Below are 24,572 nucleotides of genomic sequence, written 5' to 3' on the forward strand. Positions count from 1 at the left end.
CGAGGAGTCTATCGAATCGTTCTACGCCGAAAAACATTTACTTTTTATCAAGACTAACTATGAGGGTATATTTTCGTCGAGAGTAATTGTAAGACAATTGATAAAATAGTAATTCCAACACTTCCAAATATTACCATACTGTTGGACCTATTGATGTACAATAATTTCGTGATCAATTCTTTATATTAATAGTTAACAGTTTCTTAACAGTTACTTAAGTAGTTACTGAATAGTTTCTTTGACTGTTGCTCTGTATAATTGGTAAAACAGTCACTCCCTTCCCCGTCAGGTTCGATTAAAATTTTTCTAAGCCGAGTTTTCGGGGTTGAGATAAACTTCCTGCAGGAGCAGTAAGTTGTCTGTCGATGATGTAATAAAGACCCAAAGCCTCTCGAAACGGGATTTTCATCAGAGTGTCAGGGGAGACGTATTTCTCCGCGCGGAGGCACGAGTTGCCGGCACGACGTGGAAGGAATCCACGGAATTAAATCGTTTGAAAGCGAGTGTCCCGCTCGCGGGGATTACCCGGTCGTCGAAAATGGAGTTCCACGGGTCCTCCGTGCTCGGGAATGTATTTACGTCGCCGCGGGCGTCATTAATAAAGATTTAGTCGTCGGCGAGCGAAGGTGTTCGAGAATCAGCGGACACCTTCACGGATTAGAATCGAGGAGTCCCGTGCCGTTGCTTCGCAAGCCGATCACGTTCGGGGAACAGGTTGTTCGGCGATCGCGACGGGACTCAATATCTGCTCGATTGGAAATCCACCAGGCCAAATTCAATTTGGAACCATCTCAACATTCGGCGCAATATGCTCCCCAACTCTCCAAATTGCATTCTTCGGCAAAATGCTAAGCGACACTCGGAAAATAAAAATTTTCTGCATCGGTTGCAAGATACACATTTAATTATTTCCGGAATAATTTGAATGTCCTGGAAATAACCTTTGTTCTTCAATTATCTTAATTTTTCTCCTGTTTTATATTCCACCAACTCATTTCTGTTATGAACGCACAAAACTCGGAGTCCGGTAATAATGATAGAAGAATTATAATTTCCATAGGTTATTTTAGAAAAATCGGAAAGGAAGGAAAATTTCTTTCGTTGATTGGGAAATTCCTTGTGGGAAGAATTTAATAAAAATACCATTAATTCCTGTCAATGTGCACTTTGTTTCCTTCGAGCACTCCAAGTTTCCTCGAACTTTACAAATGAGTTAGCTTCATAAATACATGAAGATCCACAGCTATGATTAATTTATTCCGAGAAGTTGGTAAATTCACTAAACGAGCAATGTATATTTTTCATTTTAACTTGGACGATTTCCTAACCAAATCGATCGGGCTGCGTTGTCGTTGAATACGAGGTACAAGAGCAATTCGCTTTCGAAACAGCGGCGCGTTACATAAAGATCGACCGCGCGACCGTAGATCTCGAGAACCAGCCAACCTGGTAGATCAACAAGATCAATAGGGCCCGAATCTGTATCGCGTTCGAAACGATTAAAGTCGCGGCGCGTATACGCGCGGTCTAAGCTGCCAGATTTATTCCCCATCATGGCGGAGCTATCATTCTTGCGAGATCAGCTTCTAATCTTAAACACGGCGGATCGTTGAATACATAATTTAGAAGTCCCTCCGTGCTGGCATTTAAACGGTGATTTACGAACTACCGAAGTCTGGACGATTAATCTGGCCACCACTCGTTTATCTTGGTACTTGAACAGAGAGACGAGCTATAAACTTTCGATATACACCTCTACGGAGATACGAGAACGGCCCGGAACGTTCAGGGAACTCTAGAACAACTAGGACAACAGACCTACGTAAAAAGGAGAACGTTTAGTCTCGGTAGAGTCAGTATTATGAATACCTTTATAAACGAGGGAAAACCGTGACAAGTTTATCCCTTTGCACTAGGAACTATTTCAACTCGAAAACCATACATTTCTACCTCGATCATTTTTCATTGTAATTTAATAGCAATTTTTAGTGGCGTCTCAGAGTTGCCGCTCGAATGCTAAGGTTTCCCTAACCCTTAAGATTATTCGTGTCGTTCACAATTAACAAAACGCTCTGTAGAACTATTCACAGTGAACTCTCGATATATGTCACCAACACGGGTCCTGCCAGCGACATGTATCGTCCAGGAGACTCGAGCTTCGTATACCCCGCGGTAGTGGGGATAGTTCCGCGACGTTTATCATCCAGAACTTGGCGACATATATAGAGAAGTAACTGTACCCGGGTTCAATGAAGAATGTACCAAAAAATGAACAAGTTTGTGGCAAACTGACATGACCATAAATCAATCAAGCATGAATCCAAAAAATCGCAGAGAGGCTGGTAGATCGACGTATATAATGATTCCATCAACGTCGCCGTTCGTCCGAGGCGACGTCAAACGGCACGGGCAATGAAATCGCGAAATCGATCGACGAGGGTAAAAATAAATCGCGGATTTCGCCGGAGCGCGGAAGAATGAGCGATCGATCAATCTCGGGCATGACACGCACACATTTGCAGCTCGTTAACACGACGTGGGCCCCGCTACCGAAGCAGCCAGCGAGCGGTTGATCTTGATGATCGGGGCGCGCGTTGCCGATGATGGGAGAGAGAGAGAGGGAGAGAGAGAGAGAGAGAGAGAGATCCTCGCGCGAGGACGCCTTCGGGAGCCTTGCGAAATTTCAGCACAGCAGCGCGAGCACGCGCCTCGTTGCACCGCGTGCGCATAGACGCGCGCGGATTCATCTGCATAACAGTTAATAATTCCGGTGCACGGTACCGGTTACGCCTGGATCCCACCGATCCCCTTTCGCCTCTCTTTCTCTCCGGTTGGTATCCTTCCTCTTTGTCTTCCGGGGGCAGAAGCGAGCGAAGCTCGGCCGGGTTCATCACGGACAATCGTGCGCCACCTGTTTCGCCCGCGTGTAATGGACGGCTGCATTACCACGGCCGCAAGAACTGCATCGCCCGGTGCAATACAGCGTCACGGTGCATCGAGCCCCCTCGGGAAGTCCGCGTTCCGTGCACCGGCCCCCGTTGCCTGCTACAACGCCGGTGACAACGCCGATTTTTATGCGATTTTTAGGGGAAAACGGTTTCCGAAATAACGGACGAAGTCGACTGTGAGAAATCGAGGACGAAGGAAAATCTATTTTCTCTTTTAATCGTGTTAAAAAATCGGAAATAACGTAACTTGTCACTACAATTTTTATGCGACTTTCGGGGCAAAACCATTTCCAAAATAACGGACGAAGTCGACTGTGAAAAATCGAAGGTGGAGGAAGATCTATTTTTTCTTTTAATCGTGTTACAAAGTCGGAAATAGCGTAACTTGAAGGAAAATCTATACTCTCTTTTAATCGTGTTGCAAAGTCAGAAATAACGTAACCAGTCACTACAATTTTTATGCGATTTTCAGGGCAAAACCATTTCCAAAATAACGGATAAAGTCAACTATGAGAAATCAAGGCGAAGGAAAATCTATATTCACTTTCAATCGTGTTAAAAAATCGGAAATAATGTAACTTGTCACTACAATTTTTATGCGATTTTCGGGGCAAAACCATTTCCAAACTAACGGACGAAGTCGACTGTGAAAAATCGAAGGTGGAGGAAAATCTATTTTCTCTTTTAATCGTGTTAAAAAGTTGGAAATAATGTAACTTGTCATTACAATTTTTATGCGATTTTTAGAGGAAAACGATTTCCAAAATAACGGATAAAGTCAACTATAAGAAATCGAATGCGAAGGAAAATCTGTTTACTCTTTTAATCGTGTTGCAAAGTCGGAAATAACGTAACTAGTCACTACAATTTTTATGCAATTTTTAGAGGAAAACGATTTCCAAAATAACGGATAAAGTCAACTATAAGAAATCGAATGCGAAGGAAAATCTGTTTACTCTTTTAATCGTGTTGCAACGTCGGAAATGACGTAACTAGTCACTACAATTTTTATGCGATTTTCGGAGGAAAACGATTTCCAAAATAACGGATAAAGTCAACTATAAGAAATCGAATGCGAAGGAAAATCTGTTTACTCTTTTAATCGTGTTGCAACGTCGGAAATGACGTAACTAGTCGCTACAATTTTTATGCGATTTTCGGAGGAAAACGATTTCCAAAATAACGGATAAAGTCAACTATAAGAAATCGAATGCGAAGGAAAATCTGTTTACTCTTTTAATCGTGTTGCAACGTCGGAAATGACGTAACTAGTCGCTACAATTTTTATGCGATTTTCGGAGGAAAAGATTTCCAAAATAACGGATAAAGTTCACTACAAGAAATCGAAGACGAATCTGTATTAATCTATGATCTATAATCGAGTTAAAAAGTAGGAAACAATATAATTTGTCATTACAGAATCTCTACACATTCGCGCCCGCGCCTTGCATGTGCAGCGTTGGCGGAAAAACACCAAATCACCGTGCACAGAAAAACATAACAATTTTCGAGCAATAACGGTGAAAACGCGCGGCCAGCGAGCAATCAACGATTGACCGTCGTTTCTCGCACGTCGGGTGCCATCAGTCGGGAAAGCGTTAAATGATTAATGCCGATGGGACAGCTCGAATCGCGCCGTTGGTTGCGCAACACCTCGTAAAATCATCGGAGCTCATTTTTCAAGATTATTTGTCGGTAATGATGTTAAAGCGACGCGGAAGCGGCGAACGCTATGCGGCAATATTTTAAGCAATCCTGGCAGGGAGAAAAGAGACAAGCCTCCTCTCTCACTCTCTCTCTCGCGGAGAGAGAGAACGGTTTCGGGGTTGCTGGCGATTGATATAATTCGCGCAAAAAATCGATTCAGCACGGCCGATGGCCACCGGAATCACGCGATGAAGACATTTCTCGGGCTCGGCGTTCCTGGAAGAACACCCGAAAGAAAAAGGGAGGACAAGCAGGCCCGGGCCCGGGGAACCGGGTGCCTCGTCGCGCTCCCTGTATCGTTACCGGCTGAATTAAATTAGGCGGCCAATTTGAAGCCAGTTACGATCGATATAAACCGTCCTCAATCGGTTTTTAATCGATCGAACAACGAGACGGTCAATTTTACAATGAACCCCGCCCGGTGTGTACCCGCCGGCTTTCTCCGGCTCCGACGGATCCTGAGAAACATTCTTGCGAGTACCGACGATCGCCGGTTTTCGGTAATCGAACCCGATTCCTGGACCGTCCGAACAAAAAATCGCGAAATCGAGATCGCACCCGAAGCATAAGTGGCAACGAAATTCGAAGCGTCGATCGGTTGCGGTTTCGGTTTCGGCCGAGGCATCGAATTGTGGTGGAATTGATTTGTTCTGCGAAGGTGTTCCACGTAGAGAAATAATTACATAATTGCTGCACAAGCCGGACACCATGCGCTTAAAAATTGGACGCGAAAATTATTCCGGGGAAAGAATTCTGTAACCACAACGAGGTGTCTAAAAATCTTTATTTTTCCCGCGCATTGGAATAGTGGCGAATCCTTTCGTTTGTTAGAAAAATTATTTTAACCCACTATCCGCCAATGTCCCATTTTTCGGGACACCGAATAAAACGAATATATAATCTTAATTTTTATTTTTAGTATACTATAGCGCGTTCCGCCAATGTCCCAAAATATGGGACAGGCTTTAATCTTTTATATTTAAGTAGAAACAATAACAATTGTGGCAAAAATAGTTCCAGTTGGTTGGTACGAATATCATTATACAGTTATTTTTGTTTTCTTTTGTATTTTTCAATTGCGGCGGGTAATGGATTAAGGCAGATAAACAACGAGCTATTTAATTCAAATAACATTTAATGTTAACGGTAAGATTGGTGAGAAATATTTTTAGAACACCAAGCAAAAGTAGTTTGATTAGCAGTTAATTGAAATGCCGAGACTCGGTGTTTGGCGATCCCTCTGAATTACAACTGTGCATATTTCATCAGAAGGAATTGATAAACATTTAATAAACGCTTAACGGGGGAGAACTTTTACGTCGTAATTTAAAGGCTCGTACTTCTGTGTTGGTTCCAAATGAATCTCTGGAAAGAGACTGGCAATTAACCTTGGCAACGTGACGATAACACTTCATAAAGTAGTTGCACACGTATCTTGCAACCACTCCAGGTAGTCGGACGCAAATTCTCGTATCGATGATTTGTAACGCGAAAGGGCAGAGTTCGCGAGGATGGCATAAATACCAGAAGCATACTTAGAAACTGCTGTCTGTGGTTAAATGCTACGTACCATGAATGGTTATTAGCCGACGCTTAACCCACGAAGTTCATCGAAATTGAAACCGAAGCCAAGGTCTTGTGGCTTCTCGGAGATTTCGCTGGATCTTCGATCCTTATACATACCAGGTGGTCCCGTGGATCTCGATCAAAATTCATCGCCGTGGAACGGCTTACACGCTTCCCGAATTACCTCATTTCAAAGATTAAATGTCTTGTTCGAAAGCATCACGACAATCTTCTTCTTTTGCTTTCTGGGCGAAACTCTTTATAGCATAACCTTTGAACTACTGATCTCCTGGGATTAAAGCTTGGATTTTCGGAATTTTCTCGCCAAAATCTACTAGATTATATTTTTAAAAAGTTTAAAATTTCTGGTTTCCTGAAGTGAAGTTTAGACTATATTCCTTTGTGATGACAAGATTGAATTTATTCAGACTTCGCAGGATTTTGATGGTAACGTGTGCTTGAATGAGGAAGCGTATTAACACATTTCTCAAGAAAATACGTCTACAACTCCGCGAATTTTGGAAGAAAAAATCTGAAATCCGCCGGTTTGACGGGATCGGTAGTTCGAGGGTTATGCAATTGGACTGTTTATTTAAGAAACGCCCGGTGCGTTGATCGAAGGAACGCTATTCAATAAAGCAAATTATCACAGTGATCGCCGTTTCCTTAATTAATAGCGAGTTCTAAGTACGGGCCCGTGTTTATGCGTCTCTTTTCGCGCTATACAGGTAAATATCGTGCGCGGCTGCGCACCGTCCATAAATAAAGGGCCCGGCGAAGAGGGGCAAGATATCCGTTTAATTGGTTAGCAATAAATACAAGAATCGCGCTGTCCATTACGAACTGCAATCAGTCGGTAAAAAATAGGCTATCAAAGGCACGCCAGGCCCCGGAGAAATATGTATCTCGAGCAACGGAATGAAATTTGCTTGTTCGGTGTGCCTAAGGGTGGGGGAGAGGGAGGGGTGGGGAGGGGAGGGGAGGGGAGGGGAGGGAAGATCTCTCATTCCTACCTTCGGGGCAGCGGCCAGGTAAAATGCATAATTTAAATAGTAAATAGCCCAGTCTGTTCTTAAACCAAAATAAAACGCATCTTTGACCGTATTCCAATCTGCAACGCGGGCATCTGCAATTAATCTCTAATTCGACCGACATGGAAAATAATACGGTACGGTGTAATAGTTTATTCATTACAATACATACATCTTAATCCGTTTTCTTTTTCTCGCCGGCCAACCGATCTGCCAGATATTCCTCGTGATAAGAAGTAATACGGTTCGGGATTACTGTAGCATTAAGCGATAGCGATCGGCACACCCCGAGTTATTATTAACTGAACAAATCGAACGAGGTGAATTTTTCAAGTGGGAAAACTGTGTTTCATGTCTGGGAAGAATGAGCACCATGATAGATATTCAATGAGAATTGTTTTTTCGTCACGTTTTGTTAAAACGATCTCTCCCACTCTTTTATACAGGGTGACTTAATGTTGAAACAGTAAAATATTTTTTATATGTAACTTGAATGGTATCAAGTAGTCAAATATCCCACAGAGGTTGTTTTCTTTAAGCTCATAAAGTATGCATAATGTAGCTCATGAAAAGATACATTGAAACATGTCCTGTGACGTGACCTTCAAATGACATTCAAGTTAAGAACTTAAAAAAACTTAAAAACGGATTTTTAAAAAACAATCTCCGCGGGGTACTGACCACTTGATACCATTCAAATTACAAATAAAAAATTGTTTACGAGTTTAAGAAGAAGTTCTGGGGGTCGCAGTTACGCGAGACACCCTGTATATTGAGCTTTCACATAATTATATTTTTACTTGGTACATAATTCTTGACAGTACAAATGACAATTTGACTAAAAATTTGTTCTCGAACAGACCTTTTGAAAATCGAGTTTCAGTGGAGATTTTTAAGCGAAGACGTTGTTTGCACCGGTGTTAGGTGAATGAAATTAAAAAGTTGGTATCAAGACACAGGTGTGTGATTTGATTATGCGCGTCACGAAAATGCATTTGTTGAGACAGCAATGAGTTCAACGTACAAACGGATCGATGTCTAGGATAAATTCCTGCAGGAGCGGTTTCAACAAACGTCCGCAATAATTGCGAAAGCGGAATCCTAAACTGGAGCACTTTGATCTCTCGGATACGCCTAACGTCAATTTAATCGTGCTCTCTGCAACAGCGCTTATTGGAGCCGCTGTCTACAATGTTTCTCCTTGAAATTCTGCTCGGCCGTGTTCCTTCTGCAGCATTGATTGAAACGGAACACGTCGGAATCTGAGAAGATGCTGGACGATGATTAAGCGATTGAACCACAGCGGCCGATGGGAAAGCCTGTATCATTATCCGATTCTAGAATCCGCCGGAAAAAGACTAGTTCCCAGTCTGGTTACATAAGAATTTCCAAGTTCGAACCGTTCGATGAACTTGCAACATATTCGAGCCGGCGATCCGCTCTGCTCGACTGCCATTAAAAATTGCAGTCTGTGGCTCCGGGTGCGTTCAAATTAGTGCCACGGGAATTCGTTTTCGAACAGATCTTTTTTTTTTTCTTTTTCTTTCTTTTGTGACCGCTGGCTTTCGTTCTCCGTAGATGATTTAATACCGTGCCCGTTAAATGAGCATGTGTCCGAGTGTTCGTTTCCTCGAAGGAAAGTATAACCGGGTATAGTAATGATACGCCCGGCAGAATATCGCTAAATTATAAGAAAAGGAGAAAATCACGAGGCGCTGATTGGAATAACCAGTACCCGCATTATGGGACTCTGCTATGAAAAGGAGCAATTTTCATGGGGACATCCTCCTTGGTAATTTTTTCATAACGTTGTTCTGACACGTTTATAATTTTACTGTGATTTTAATGTCAATACCAGAATTTTCATTACTGTTTGATATCGACAGCTGTTGGCTGTCGGCGAAATCAAAAAGAAATGTTCTTTCCCTCGGGTAATTTGCAATATAATTTCCTCGAATATGTATTCCTTCGATTCTGCAACTTCGAGTCAATTCTTACGACCGTATTGATTGCGACAAAACAAAACTCTACATTGCTCGACGTTGTGGTTAAAGTAAACTGAGAATCCGTATATTAAACACTGAACAGGAATAATAAAAAGATACGGGAGACATATAAAAAGTTTACTGCAGAAAAAAAGCAACTGAAAACCCTGAAGAACGTAAGCTGGAATATCAAATCGTGGCAACGTATTCGCTTTTACGGTATCGTGCGCATTATGCTCGACAATTAGCGTCTTCGATTGAGCCGAACCATGAATGTTGTCCGTCGTTTCCCAAATGATTTATTCGAGCAATATCCACGTCCGGCGGCGAACTCGTCGCAAGAGACGAAACGAGAACAAGTCTAATCGAAGCATACCGAGTGTGCACATTTCAAACGAAACCCGAAAAATACGATTATCTGACGCGAAGCCTACGAGTCCCCGAACGTGTCACGAAAAATACCTGAAGGAACCGACCGTAAAAATCTGCGCGATACACCGGCTGACGAAGAAGCCGCTCGCGGAGAGCATCCCCAAAAGCGATGGTGTCTCGCGTGCAAACTGTCCCCCGGTGGCGATCCGGTACCGCGAGCGATGGTCGGATCCCGTGGACGGTCCATCCTGGTCAGAATGCCTTCAGGGTGACCAGGAAGGGAAGGAGGGGGGCTCCCGAGGGGAGACGGGGAAGCTATTCGTCCTGACGCACGCATACATCCAAGTACCGCGAGCGGAGCGCGCGCGTACTTCGAACGGCGAGGCGTCGGGCCCCGACACGCCACACGTATTAGAAACGAATATAAATATATCGGGAGAGAGTGAGAGAGAGAGAGAGAGAGAGAGACAAAGAGAGAAGGAGGGGAGGGAGGGTAATCGGGTTGGTGGGGGCAGGCGAGCCGGCATTGGCGGCGTGGAAGTTACACGCACGGACGTCCGCGGCGTTACGAGAGAGAACGGGCCCCCGATCCCCCTACCCTAGAACGGGGACCCCTGGTCCCCCTACCCTAGAGCGGGGTCCGCTCGTACCCCGCTCTTCTCCGGCCGCCCTGAGCCCCGGAGTACGCTCAGTGTCCGCTCGGCCTCAGCACGCCCGAGTGGAAAGCCCGGGACGCCGCCGCTTCTAGAAGCTTTTCGTCGCGGTGGAAGCCGCTCGCGGGACCGTTCTTCCGCGCGAAATAACGTCAAACAACCGGTGGTGCCCCCGACGGACGTGATCCGGTGATCGATCGTTGGTCCCTGGAATCTCGATCGAAACCGAGACCCGAGTTTTTCGCGCATCGTCCGCGGAAGAAAACGGGTCCACCTGGCGAGGCGACAAGCGGGATAGAGTCGTGTCCTCTTCGTCGTTGTCGTCGTGGTGTCCTCCTCGGTTCCGGTCCGCCGATCCCGAGATCGGCGAGCCTCGAAGCGGTATCGGTTCTCTCGTCTCGCGTTGACAGCGGATGGAACACAGTGCTCCGGCAAAGATGACGGGCCACGATCGTAAACGCGCGCTGCTTCCCGGAGCCGAGTGACGAGCGGACGTCGCGTGTCAACGGGCTGACGTGAAGCGGATTCGACCGTGGAGCGGACAGAGGCGTATTCCGGTTCGGTGGCATCGCGATCCGCGTCGGAGGATCTACGCACAACCGTGGTGTGTTGTCTGGGTTCGGTGTTTCTCGCGAGTGGGAGGCCCCGTGAGATCCGGAGTATCGATCGACCGGTGGAACGTTATCGGCTTTCGGTCCCCTTTTGTGCTCCGCGGTACGCGCCCGCGTATTAAAACGTTAATCTCCGACTGTACTACCGGTTATACGTACAGATTGGCCCTCTCTCCTCCCCGTCTTCGTCCCTTGCCCGGCTTTCTCTCTCCTGGATCCCTGTTGTGTCTCCTTCTCTCCCGTCCCTCTTCGGCTACCCCTTCGATCCTCTTTCTCCTCCGGTTCTCGCCTGTTCCACTCTCTTTCTCTCTTGTCTTTCCCATCTTCCTCCCCCTCTCTGTCTCTCTCTCTCTCTCTCTCTCTCTCTCACTCTCTCTCTCCTTCTTCCCCTCTGTCCTCTCCGCCCCTCCACACCCCTTGTTCTCGTCCTCGCCGCGTCCTGTGTCCTCCGGAGCGTGTGTTTCGCGAGCGCGTGCCGATCGGCGGAGATGCGGCGCGCGATCGTCAATCGGGCGCAGCTCGCGCGAGCCCGGTCCCCCGTGGCCGCCGCCGCCTAACGGACGAACAAGCACCACCACCACCGACAGACATCCAGATCTCTTCTTTATCGATCGGCCGCGATGACGACTTCCTCCTCGACGAGGAGCAGCCGGTCAGCCGCGAGCCTGACGAGCCCCGGAACGATCGAGAGATCGACGAGACGGGCTCCGGGGACCGGGTGGACCAGGATCGTCTTATCGCTACGCGGCGATCGAGCCGAAGGACGACGCGGCGACGATCGGCTGGCGATCGCCGGATCGGCCGACGTCGTGGCTTAATGCGCCGGGATTAAACCGCGAGGAGGCGAACGCGCGAGCAAAGAGGAACGACGGACAGCGATCGCCGGATAAAGACCGTCGATATATCGCCGGGACAAAAGGACCGAGAGAGGCGGGCAGACGGAGCGGAATCGGCTCTCTGATGCGCCGTGAAAGTCGCGGCCGAGGAGACAACGTCGAAGAGAGGACGTCCGCGCGGATGACAGGACGGAATCGTTGAAAGGATGTCGAGCCTCGCGAGGAGACGGAAGACCTCGCTGCTGGGGTCGAAGAGATGGTGGCAGGGCGGATGTTGGGCCACCAGGAGCCATCAGGAGGCATACCTGCGCAAGCTCTACGCCCGGAAGAACGACCACGGAAAGACTATAGAGGAGGAGACCTCCTCCGGTCGCAGGGAGATCCATGGCAATTGGACGCCGGCCGCTGTCTACGAGCTGCCCACCGCCGACGAACACTATTTGGACGCGTTCCTCAGGGGCCGCGAGGACGAGCACGTGGCCGACGACGTTATCGGATGTCCCGCGTTGGCCACCGCCCGGGCCAGCCCCACGGAGAAGTGCGTCGAGTTCCTGAACGGCGCCCACGACGCCGCCGCCGCGGCCTTCGAGCACGAGCGAGGCGGACTCGCCGAGACGGAATGCAACCGCGCCGCAGAGTGCAGCTCCCTGCATTCGGGTTACGATGTCGCGGCCGCTGCATCCGCCGCCTCCTCCGAGTGAGTTCCGCGCTGATCTCGTTTCTACGTCGCCCGCGGGAGTTTTCGTTCGAGCGATCCGTCTGCGAACGGCGGCGAGGCGATTCGCCTCTTCTTTCTTTCGTTCTTTCTTTCTTTCTTTCTTTCTTTCTTTCTTTCTTCTTCTCGCGATGAAAGTTCACCGCGATCACGCAGTGCCTATCCGCGCCGAGAGGCGTTGGTTGCCTCCTTTTGTTCGAGGTGCAGTGAGTCGGTGGATCCGAGCCGATTGCGGTTCGAAACTCGAGGATCGGTGATCTGAAATTTGTGAATCCTTCGACGACCTTGGGATTTAGCCTTCGAGTGATCGGTAATTCGGGAGGGGCCGGTGCGATAGAGGGTTCAAGGTCGCGGTTGTCGACCGGTGGCAGGAAGTATGTTGTCTGCCTTGTTTATGGGAGCTTGGTGCAACGCTGGCCTCTGGGACTGTGAGAAATACTGTTTTCGTGTTTTTGGTATATTTTTGTAGTGTTTCTTGAGGATAATGGTCCAGTGGTAGATTGAACTACTCCGTTTATTTAAGAATTGATTAGGTAATCGATGCATTGCCGATGCCACAATTGGTCTGGAACTGTCAGGAATATTGTTCCTCTGTTTTTGGGATATTTTTGTAGTGTTTCATGACGATTTGAGGATAATGGTCCAGTGGTAGATTGAACCACTCAATTTATTTAACACGTTAAGTGCCAAGTATCAACCCCAGAGATTCTTACTAAATCAGAGTAATTTAATTAATGAAACTAAAACCAGAAATTTAAAATGTATTATAGTGGACGCTGTCTTAACCCTTTTGAATTCGAAAGACTCCAACAAACTTCTCATAATAAAAATCAATTTCTTGTGACTGACGTGGCAGTTGTTAAAAATTGCTTAGGTAATCGGTGCACTGCACTGCCGATGCAAAAATTGGTCTGGAACTGTGAGAAATATTGTTCCTCTCTTTTTGACATCTTTTTATACCGTTTCATGACGTTATGAGGCTAGTGATAGAGCGTACAGATGACAGAGCTTATTTAAAAACCGCTCGGGTAGCATGCAAAACATTCCCGGCAGAAAATAACAGAAGAAATTCACGGCACACTCGTGCACCTGGAGCCTTGAACGCGAATATGGTGCGTGTGTGCACCTGGAGGCTTCGAGGATTAAGGCAAGGTGGTCGAAGCGTCTTATGTCGACTTCGATTAAACTCTGCGACTCCTCGGACCTGTTAGGAAACGTTACTCCGGCGACACGTCGAACGTCTCGGGAGAAAGAAAGTATCGTAATCGTAGTATAGTAATCGTCGATTCGATCTCTGTCATTTTCTGGAATTCGAGAAATTTTTATTCAAATCGGTTTCTCACGATTCTCTACGAGCATCGAGGAGTCGCACGACACTGCGCTTCTTTCTTTCAAGTGACGCCATTTTGTTCCCTCCTTTTTCATGGGAATGGGTTCAGGCTCCCAGGAGAACCGTGCCGACTATAATCCGCGTTGAAATCGGTGGCTCGAAGACACCGAGTCTTCTTCTTCTTTGACGGGACGCGTGGAAAGCGTGTGCGCGCGCCATTGCACGCCGCGAATTTCTATCTTGGAAAAATCGCGATAGCTTTCTAAGCAGCATAATCTGTACGCGATGAAAGTTTCAACGTTCCTCGAGAAGAATTTCCAGAAAGATTTTTAATTTTTGACTACTTGAGAATTTGAGTAATTTTGGACAATAGTTTCCGTCGCAAAGATTTCGAAATTAATTCAGCACCATATCGGGTAGAATCTGCTGGTGGATAAACAATTTTCTCCGAGTCAACGACCACAACTACAGCTTCCAGACAAAAGCATTCCAGCCCGTAGTAAATCAATAAACAACCACCGCGATTATATCGTTCCTCCTTCGACAAAAACATCGAACACAACGAAGCAACCGATCGGCATAACTCCCGGTTCGAGCCGCCATCGATCGCGAGCACCTTCGCCTTCAGTCGACCTTGAACAAAAGCGATTACGTTCTCGGCCAGAAAAACGAAAAAGATCGAAAGTGTGTTTCGAGCGCAGATTGCTGCTCGCGGCACCGAAATCGATCCTCTTTTTCGAAGAGTCGAATTTCCAATGCTGAGGGAAATCGATGATTTCCGTTGGAAAAACGCTCGGTGTCATTATATCTCGACTAAGGGACGGTTAATCGATTTTTAAATTCCAACACGTTATTTGCGCGGTTGTTCGGCCTCGGGACCGCAGGGCTTGATAAGTAAAGTGATGCCTTGGTCATTCCTCGGTGTGTAATCAGCCGTGGCACTGCTCCAGTCGGTCGCGTCTCGTGGAAATTGAATTTCTTGCCGCGGTTCGACGTCGATGCCGACTACGCCCGTAATGACAGGCCGTTCTTGAAATTGTAACGCTCACACTTTCCACCTCGAGCCAATAGATCTCAACAGCCAACACTACGTAGATTCGCGATAAGGTAGAGTGACCACGTTACCGATAAAAATAGGCGAAAAATCAGTTTACGTGCCCCAATTATTCGTCCTTGTATGAGAATATTTTTCGGAGCCAAGACTTCGTAGATTTGCGATAAGGTAGAGTGACCACGTTACCGATAAAAATAGGCGAAAAATCGGTTTACGTGCCCCAACTATTCGTCCTTGTATGAGAATATTTTTCGGAGCCAAGACTTCGTAGATTTGCGATAAGGTAGAGTGACCACGTTACCGACAAAAATAGGCGAAAAATCGGTTTACGTGTCCCAACTTTTCGTCCTTGTATGAGAATATTTTTCGCAGCCACGACTTCGTAGATTTGCGATAAGGTAGAGTGACCACGTTACCGACAATAACAGACGAAAAATCGTTTTACGTACCCCAACTTTTCGTCCTTGTATGAGAATATTTTTCGGAGCCAAGACTTCGTAGATTCGCGATAAGGTAGAGTGACCACGTTACCGACAATAACAGACGAAAAATCGTTTTACGTACCCCAACTTTTCGTCCTTGTATGAGAATATTTTTCGGAGCCAAGACTTCGTAGATTCGCGATAAGGTAGAGTGACCACGTTACCGACAATAACAGGCGAAAAATGGTTTTACGTGCCTCAACTTTTCGTCCTTTTATGAGAATATTTTTCGCCGGGAAAGGGCTCGTTCGCAAGAGGAAGGTTCAATCTAGCGCTCGCTCGTCATGAGCTGCCGAGATTATGCAGATATTTGGTAATATAAGCGTTAGAAGTAGGCCAAAAATTGACGATGTGCGTGCCGTGGAATCCAAACATTTTTATGCCATTGGATGAGTTTTCTGTCTTGATATTTTGTCTTGATTCTCTGTGGAATGGACTTTACAGAAAAATGTTAGACATGTGTCTTCTTCGAATTGTAGTATATTAAGGGATGAAACCACCCTGTGAAGTTCCACCTCTTAATTAAAAGGTATATGTCTCTGCTTAGAAACAGTATCTTCATGACCAACATCAAGATTAAAATTAAAAAAACATATTAAACCGAATTTTACAAATCCTTCTTCAGCTATAGAATACTTTATAAATTCTTCAGAATTTTGAATGGACTGCGAGCAGAAACGATTCAGAAATACCTGTACTGTTGGTTGTTTTTTTTTTTGTGAGAGGAACATTTTTTCGATCATGCCTACATAATGAAAGAATACCAATGAGACATCGATCATCTCTCCTCACGGCGTCCGATGATCGTCGGATCGTCGTTGGATCGTCGCATAAATCAGTATATAATTTTAACTGTTTTTTCTTTTTTCGCTTGTTTACGATTCGGAGATTCCCGAACCGAATCGAAACGATGGTTTCCGTTTCCTCGGAATTACGAATGCAAATGAGAGTGAAATTTATCGGCTCCCGTGGGAATGGAATCCCTCCGGATCCCTCGGGAAGGGGTTCAAGCATTATTAATATGCAGTGCGCATCGCGCTGACACAAATTGAGCTCCGCGGGGCAGCATTTTCGAAGACCTTTCTTTCTCAAAAAGAATTTGTTCACGAGGACCAGCCGAAACTTCGAGCCAAGAAATTTATTACGAATTTTTAGGTTAGAAATAAATGCAAATTCATATTCGCGAGTCCGATTCCATTCGTATCTCGTGAAACTCGGATCTCGTGATAAAAATAAAATAACACGTGAGTTTCCGTAAACTTATGGCACTAATTTGTGCGCGTCGTAATCGTGTAAAAAGCCATAACTCGACTGTAAAATCTCCGACAGGAAATGAAAGGAAAAAGCTTGTTTGCAGAGTGATATTGAATCGTTCAGTTGTATTAAATACATGCGTCATGATTCGGTGATTACGAGAGGAGGATGTAGTCAATTCTTGGGCTAATTGTAACAATAAGTGATTATGCGCGATGAGCCTCATTACTGATATTATCTGTAATAATGGAGCGTTCTGTATAATTCGTAAGAAAGAAGTTATCGTGGATCGTCGAAGTCGGGAACTTCTATTTACGACCTTCGGTACAATTAGAGTCGCTCAACTTAGCGACGAATGACGTAAAATTCCATCCAGCACTATAAATGAATCATTTCTATTCTCACCAATTTTATAGGACCCGTTGAAACCGGAGAGTGTCAATTTATTATTCAATTTCAATTCCAATTTATTATCTGTGTAGGAACGTACGAATCTTATTTTCATTCTACTAATTTCTTCTTTATATACCGTGCTTCTGAAACGGTCAATATATACTTCCAAACGAGGACAAATATTTGTTTAACAACGTAGCTTGACAGCCTCAGTCAACGTTGCTATCCACAGGTTTACTTAAACAGAAATCGCTAAAGTTTTACGACGATGAGATAGCGTCTGTTCTAAAAAAACGAGGAGAAGATCATAAATCAAGTTGTGATGCAAATTTCGGGCGCATTATCACGAAAGATCAAAGTTCATGCTCGAAGGCTGACGGAAAAATTTCCTGTCGCCGGGATAATTTCTTGATTCGTAAAAAATACCTATCAACAGGACATCGCTCAAGAAATATTGCATTGTTATACTAATATTTACATACCAGATTAATTGCTCTGCGCAATAAGTCTTACTAACAGTAGTAATTAGATCAATAACAGCAGTATCTACCGGAATCTTGGAAAATAGGCAGAAGAAAGCAAAGAAGATAATAAATTAGTGTCGGAAAAAGTGATCACGAGAATAAATCATTTAGAAAAAAGGAGAATTCAAAGGTTCAGTCAACCAGCTGTTCTTCTCCCTAAACAATCCATCAGCCCATTGTTCAAATTCTTCATTGTATCCACCCCATTGGGTAGAAACAATAGGACCGGAACCAATCAAGCCAACCCTAACCGATGAACACGTCACATGCTATATCTGGGACCTGCGAAAACGGGATTCGGGGGCAGGGGAGTTCAGAAATTGGGGACTGGGACACAAAATTTCAATTTTACATGACAGAAGCGACGGAAACGGAGACTAGGCTAGCGGCTAGCTCTGTATGGTCCCTTAAGGGAGCCTGATCATCTAGTTTATAATAATACGGTTCGTATTACCGTCTACTTGATTGTTACAAAAACACACAGGTTGTAGGTTAGTAGAGGTAGCGGAGCTAGGAGAGCTAGGGGAGTTAGAAGAGCTAGGAGAGCTAGGAGAGCTAGGGGAGCTAGGAGAGCTAGGAGAGCTAGGAGAGCTAGGAGAGCTAGGAGAGCTAGGAGAGCTAGGAGAGCTAAGTGAGCTCTAGGAGAGCTAACAGAGCTAACAGAGCTAGGAGAGCTAGGAGAGCTAGGAGAGCTAGGAGAGCTAGGAGAGCTAGGAGAGCTAGGAGAGCTAGGAGAGCTAAGTGAGCTAAGTGAGCTCTAGGAGAGCTAACAGAGCTAGGAGAGCTAGGAGAGCTAGGAGAGCTAGGAGAGCTAAGTGAGCTCTAGGAGAGCTAACAGAGCTAGGAGAGCTAGGAGAGCTAGGAGAGCTAGGAGAGCTAGGAGAGCTAGGAGAGCTAGCGGAGCTAGGAGAGCTAGGAGAGCTAGCGGAGCTAGGAGAGCTAGGAGAGCTAAGTGAGCTCTAGGAGAGCTAACAGAGCTAACAGAGCTAGGAGAGCTAGGAGAGCTAGGAGAGCTAGGAGAGCTAGGAGAGCTAGGAGAGCTAGGAGAGCTAGCGGAGCTAGGAGAGCCAACAGAGCTAACAGAGCTAGGAGAGCTAGGAGAGCTAGGAGAGCTAGGAGAGCTAGGAGAGCTAGGAGAGCTAGGAGAGCTAAGTGAGCTAAGTGAGCTCTAGGAGAGCTAACAGAGCTAGGAGAGCTAGGAGAGCTAGGAGAGCTAGGAGAGCTAGGAGAGCTAGCGGAGCTAGGAGAGCTAGGAGAGCTAAGTGAGCTCTAGGAGAGCTAACAGAGCTAACAGAGCTAGGAGATCTAGGAGAATAGGTCCCTTGCCTCTGTTGAATACGTAGAATTTTATGTTAACACATGTTGAATATGTTCTGAATTTCGCGGGCGTCGCGAAAGGTGTGTCGGATCGTAGTAATACGAGGCGAATTCTGGTTCCAGGAAAGTGTGCAGAAGCTGCAGGTGTCCCAGGGAGGAGCATCAGCGGACTTCGACGGAGGCGGGCGGTCCCTCGGGACTCGGCCTCGGTCCCGGCCCGCCGATGGCCATGGCGATGGCTTTTCAGAGCGGGGCTGCCGGTTCTTCTCACCAGGAACCCTTCAAGAGTCCCGTGCAACCGGCCCCGCCGGGTCTCGCCCTCCAGGAGGCACTGATGCATCATCAGAGGCACTCGCAGAGCGACGATGACAGCGGATGCGCGCTCGAGGAGTACACGTGGGTGCCGCCCGGTCTCAGGCCCGACCAGGTAACAAACAACCTTCTCCACCCCGCCGTGACTCGAATAACGATGCACACACACCGGCGCCCGATGTCCGGCCGATTTTTTCACCTGACGCATCGTGACCCGTACCTCCAACGATCTACTCTCCCTCTTGACCCCGGCCATAAATACCGTGCAGCCTCCCGTATCCGAATTAAGCGATTAACACGTACGCCGACGTTGTTCGTTCTGCTCACGGTCTTCGTGCACGGAGATAAAGTCTGCTCAATTTAATTTGATACGGTAGATCTTCTAACCCTTGCGAGGAGGCTGCTTCGGATGATCTCAGAACCATGATACAGTTAAACCCATTGAAATTCTTACGAACTCCAGAGATTTTGAAACCTACTTCTTTGAGATAAAGAAAGAATTGAGAAAGAAAAATTTAAAAACGCTTTTGCGTTATTTTTCAGCTCCTTGAAATTATTTTGTAGAGAAGTAAATTGTGTATATGGCTCCTTATACCTCGCAATTAATCTAGACAATTTTTATTTCGCACAAAAGTCCGCGTTTATTGTTATACCTAAAACAAATAATGTGAAATCTTCCTGGCAAAAGAAAAATTGTCGTGGAAAATTATAAAAGAATATTTCCGCTGGATTCGATATTATCGTAACAGTCACAGAAATGCATTTATGGCCCCAAGTCCGGTACGCATACAGATGAATCAATCCACGGAATAAATTCCCACGGAAGCACTTTTACCTGTCGCGTAATCGTAAAACCAGGAATTCGAAATCATTTTATCTCCTTCGGCTGTTAAAAAATAAGTAAATACCTGGACAGAGGCTGATCCACGTTTCTATTTCGGATTCTCGGGAACGTTTTCGTACAGTAGGCATTTTAGTAGATTTTAATGAACGCTATCGGGACAGCGAACGTTATTTATCGTCGTTCTAGAACTCGGTGGTCTTAACGACAGCGGTATCTCGAATATGTCAGCGTCCTTTCGATCGAAATAGGTACGGGAGCATCGAGGAAACTGTCGAGCTCCGACAGAAGTCCACGACAGGACGTGTTTATGGTCGATAAAAAAAATAATAAAGAAACGAATCACCGTCGCGAAGATTCCGCGCGCGAGTTACGAAACTATCCGAGAGTCTCAGGACCCGAAGAAGTGGGCGCGCCCCTGATACGCTATGTGCCATACGCGGTTGACTCTAGATTTGCATAAAGGTTTGCTTTCTCTCCGGCTGATTTGCCGGGGACAGTTATAACAGATGGATAAGTGGAACACGCCCGCCTGCGTTCTGGATATTCGAGAATCGCGCGGCGACCCCATGCGAATATTTTACCCTTTGCTTGCGATCGACTATCTTCATGTTCGTAATGCCTTCCGCGATGTTCTATCCCGTTAACGTCGTATCCAGTATAATTTCTGTTTTAGCATATCAATTTTATTGACCGATAAAATATATCGCGGTTCTCATTTATCAGATTGATCAAGCACCAAGTATCTAAATTTAATTGACTAAACTATTTCGTTTCATATTTTAGATAAACTTGCCGAGACATCGTCCAGGGAGAAAAAACGCAATCAATTTACACCCGTGATACAAGAGTTAAAAAATGCTCCATGAACGTTGGGCGTGTCCAATAATTAATAGTATGGGAAACATTAATGGTGATCAATTCTTTCCGTTTGCTGGAAACGTCCTGCAGTAAATCGTAAATCGAGTACCATTAAAATGCTAAAAGGATCAACCGCGGTTCCTGGATCGGCGAGTTGAAACGCTCCCGCGTTACAAGGACTAATTGAATCGGAAACGCGATAGCTCGGTTTCGAGATGCCCGGTGATAGGTGTAGCTCGAAAGACGAAATCGAAGCGCGGCGAGGAGGCTTTATTTATCGGCATTGTGATCCCTCGATATTCATCGTTCATGAATAATTCAGAGATGAAATGGTTACAGTTACACACCGGACACGTGACGGAGAAGTTCTCCCGCGAACAAAACAGTGGAACGGGTCCGGCTCGTTTTATTTCGCTTACGGGACCGTCGCGTCGTTTAACCCGAATCGGCGTTCCACGGCTTTCGACTTGCGTACTTACCTGCGTGCGTGCGCGCGCGCGTAAGTCGAGCACGCTTTCGAAACGGAAAGGCCCACTGGCGTCGATACCATTCGAATCACTCCGACTGACCCATCCGAAAAATTCCGAAGACACTCCGAGAAACCGCTGCAGACGAACGACGACCAATTCCGCGACGGTTATCGTCCAGGCCTTGGCGACATATGTAGAGAATCATATATAGATCCGGTCACCACCGGTCAAATGACTAGATAGATAGATTTTTTATTTGACAATTTTTGAAATTATAAAGATGCTTTCATGAGCAATGATTCAATAAATATCTTTAGTAGAGCACGCATTGCAATAGGAACCGCGCAAATAATTAAATAAATTAAATCTTGTTATTTTTATAAGGCAACATGTATCTGTTACATTTGTAGTTCGGTACGTTTAGCGTTAAATTCCTTCGCTATGTAGTTTACTATATTTTCTTCAATATTCTTCTACGCTCTCTGAGATTGTGGCAAAGCCACGCTAAACATACGAGGCGATTCTATTTGCAAAAATAAGGAGCAGAAACCTATAAAATTTTTTCGCTTGTCCCGGAATTCGCAGGAATATTCTCATATAAGGACGAAAAGTTGAGGCACGTGAAACGATTTTTCGCCTATTTTTGTCGGTAACGTGGTCACTCTACCTTATCGCGAATCTACGGAGTCTTGGTTCCGAAAAATATTCTCATATAAGGACGAAAAGTTGGGGCCCGTAAAACGATTTTTCGCCTGTTTTTGTCGGTAACGTGGTCACTCTACCTTATCGGGAATCTACGAAGACCGGGCCATTAAGGGGGCCGGCAGGCATTTGGCCTTGGCTGTCATGCTATGTTACGCTGTGCCTTTTTTCTAGACATTTTACGTCTTAAATAAGTAAGTAATCGATTAAAAATGCATACCACCGTGTTTGTATATGTCTTTGCTACGTCTGTACAGAGCATTTTTTTCGATACGAACACTAAATCTCTCGAAATTAAGAGAATTTCTCTGCAATATACGTATGTATATAAACTTGCAAGGGTCGAAATCTTGACAAATTAACGCTTCAATATTGCAATGAGCGGTTTAAAAGTGGTCACTTGTGTTTCCTAAAAGTCCAATCTACGTCTGTATGGAGCCCAAATTGCGAATTTCTACCTCATCGCGGAGGTAATTTGTAATATTCGGCAGAAAACTCGCTTTCTGAAGCAAGTATGACGTCACAAGATGGCTGCCGCAGAGAGATTCTCTTAATTTCGAGAGATTTAGTGTTCGTATCGAAAAAAAAGGCTCTGTACAGACGTAGCAAAGACAAAGACATGTATGCATTTTTCATTGATTACTTACTTATTTAAGACGTAAAATGTCTGGAAAAAAAGGCATAGCGTAACATAGCGTGACAGTCAAGGCGAAATACCTGCCGGCCCCCTTGATGGCACAAAATAAGAGTCACTCTGTGGCATTTTCTCGTGGACGAGAAGAACGTAGATAATGAGAATGGGTTCGCCTACACGTTGTCGCAGGTACACCTGTACTTCAGCGCGCTACCGGAAGACAAGATCCCGTACGCGGGTAGCGCCGGCGAGCGGGAGCGGGTGAAGCAGCTGCTGCAACAGCTACCGCCGCACGACAACGAGGCCCGGTACTGCAGCGGCCTGGCCGAGGAGGAGAAGCGGGAGCTGAGGGTGTTCGCAGCCCAGCGGAAACGCGAGGCCCTCGGCCGGGGCCACGCGAGCCAGCTCGAGAGGCCCCACGGGGCCGGGTGCCGCGAGTGCAGCAGGCCCATCGCCGCCGGAGAGATGGCGGTCGCGGCGAGTCGGGCCGGGCCATCCGCCCTATGGCATCCGGCCTGCTTCGTCTGTTGCGTCTGCAGGCAGCTTCTCGTCGACCTGATATACTTCTGGCGGGACGGCCGGCTCTACTGCGGCCGACACCACGCGGAAACCCTGAAGCCCCGGTGCTGCGCCTGCGACGAGATCATTCTCGCCGACGAGTGCACCGAGGCCGAGGGCCGGGCCTGGCACATGAGGCACTTCGCCTGCCTCGAGTGTGATCGACAGGTAATCCCACCCGTGTCATTCACCTGCCTCTACGCGTCCGCAATCTTCATCCATGCACGAGACCTCTCCTCGACAAAGCATTCCTCCCAAGTCCTTCGCGAAACGGAAGCGAAACTGAAATCCATCAGAACCTTGTTAGACAGTGAAACGACAAGGTACCTAACGTGCTCGCTAGGCTTCGAGTTTTCTGCCCACCTGGTCAAAATGGACGGATGATACGCGTGAAGCTATGTCCGCGCTGAAGCAACGTCGAGCAACTTTTTGTCGACTCTTGTTGTCTTCTTCCTTTTGCGCCGAATAAAGGAAGAAGAGGGTAACAAGAGCCGGCAAAAAGTTCCTCGATGTTGCTCCCATGTGGACATAGCTTTATGTCATCAACTACCTATTCAACAGATTTTCAGTATCCAATTGCTAGCACCTTGATGTATATTATACTTGTTTTCAAAAACGGAGAGGATTTAAGTGGTACAGTATTTACTCAAATTACAAGGTGTCGTATCAGAACGTTTCTAAAATTCTGTATAAATTTTCTCGGTGACCTTCGAGTATTTGTGACGAAATGATCCAAATATTTTAAAGAAGTCAAAGAAATTTAATAATAAATGCCCCAGTATTTAAATCCTACCGTCGGTGAAGTATTAAGTATGTTTCGATCAATTTTTCCATGAAAAAGCTGAATGTCAAGTTGAGCGTGCAAATTGATCTTCGCATTTTCCCACGTCGATCTTCGCCGAACGAGTACCAGCTGCAATTAGTTTCGCTGAACTTCCATTCATCAGTCTACGCGCGACACTTTTATTTCCCGGTCAGCCCATTAATCGATACCTACGTTAAATACTGATTGATACATGAATAGAGACACGTGCAGACGTAGTTCCGGATTATTGCGGAGGGGTGCAATGGCGGAGCTAGCACGCGCAATCGCGATACACTACCGGCCAAAAGTTTGGGAACACGTTTTGCTACCAGGATGTTCTACACGGTGAATCGAGCCGAATAGTTGTTAAAAAATATTTAAATACTGCGATCACTGTGCTGAAATTGAAATTTTTTTGTAAAAAATGTTTGCTTCTAACTTTTCCCAACGGAAGTTCACAAAATTGTGCAATTCTGATATTCCCTAATTTTCCACAAACAAGCTTCTTTCGTATAAAACTTAATATTCTGTAATTTACAGCGAAAGTAAAGTTTGAATTAGGATGTAATAGCTCCATCTCCTTCGTTTGACTACTCGGAAACATTCTCTGG

At 46.0% G+C, this 24,572-nt stretch overlaps 1 protein-coding gene across 3 annotated transcripts in view; it reads left to right on the forward strand.

Moving 5' to 3' along the window:
* Nucleotides 1–24,572, forward strand: part of LOC143357016 (uncharacterized) — a 190,151-nt gene that overhangs the window by 158,721 nt on the left and 6,858 nt on the right. For 2 of the 3 annotated variants that reach the window (XM_076793143.1, XM_076793144.1), the window contains 2 exons: nt 18,902–19,205; nt 22,788–23,324. In XM_076793143.1, coding sequence (XP_076649258.1) covers nt 18,902–19,205; nt 22,788–23,324 — 841 coding nt within the window. Of the gene's footprint in view, nt 1–11,900; nt 12,407–18,901; nt 19,206–22,787; nt 23,325–24,572 lie in introns of those variants that run through there. The other variant, XM_076793141.1, reaches the window with a different exon arrangement.

The sequence above is a fragment of the Halictus rubicundus genome, chromosome 9, assembly GCF_050948215.1.
Source record: "Halictus rubicundus isolate RS-2024b chromosome 9, iyHalRubi1_principal, whole genome shotgun sequence".
In the NCBI taxonomy this organism is placed as follows: Eukaryota; Metazoa; Arthropoda; class Insecta; order Hymenoptera; family Halictidae; genus Halictus; species Halictus rubicundus.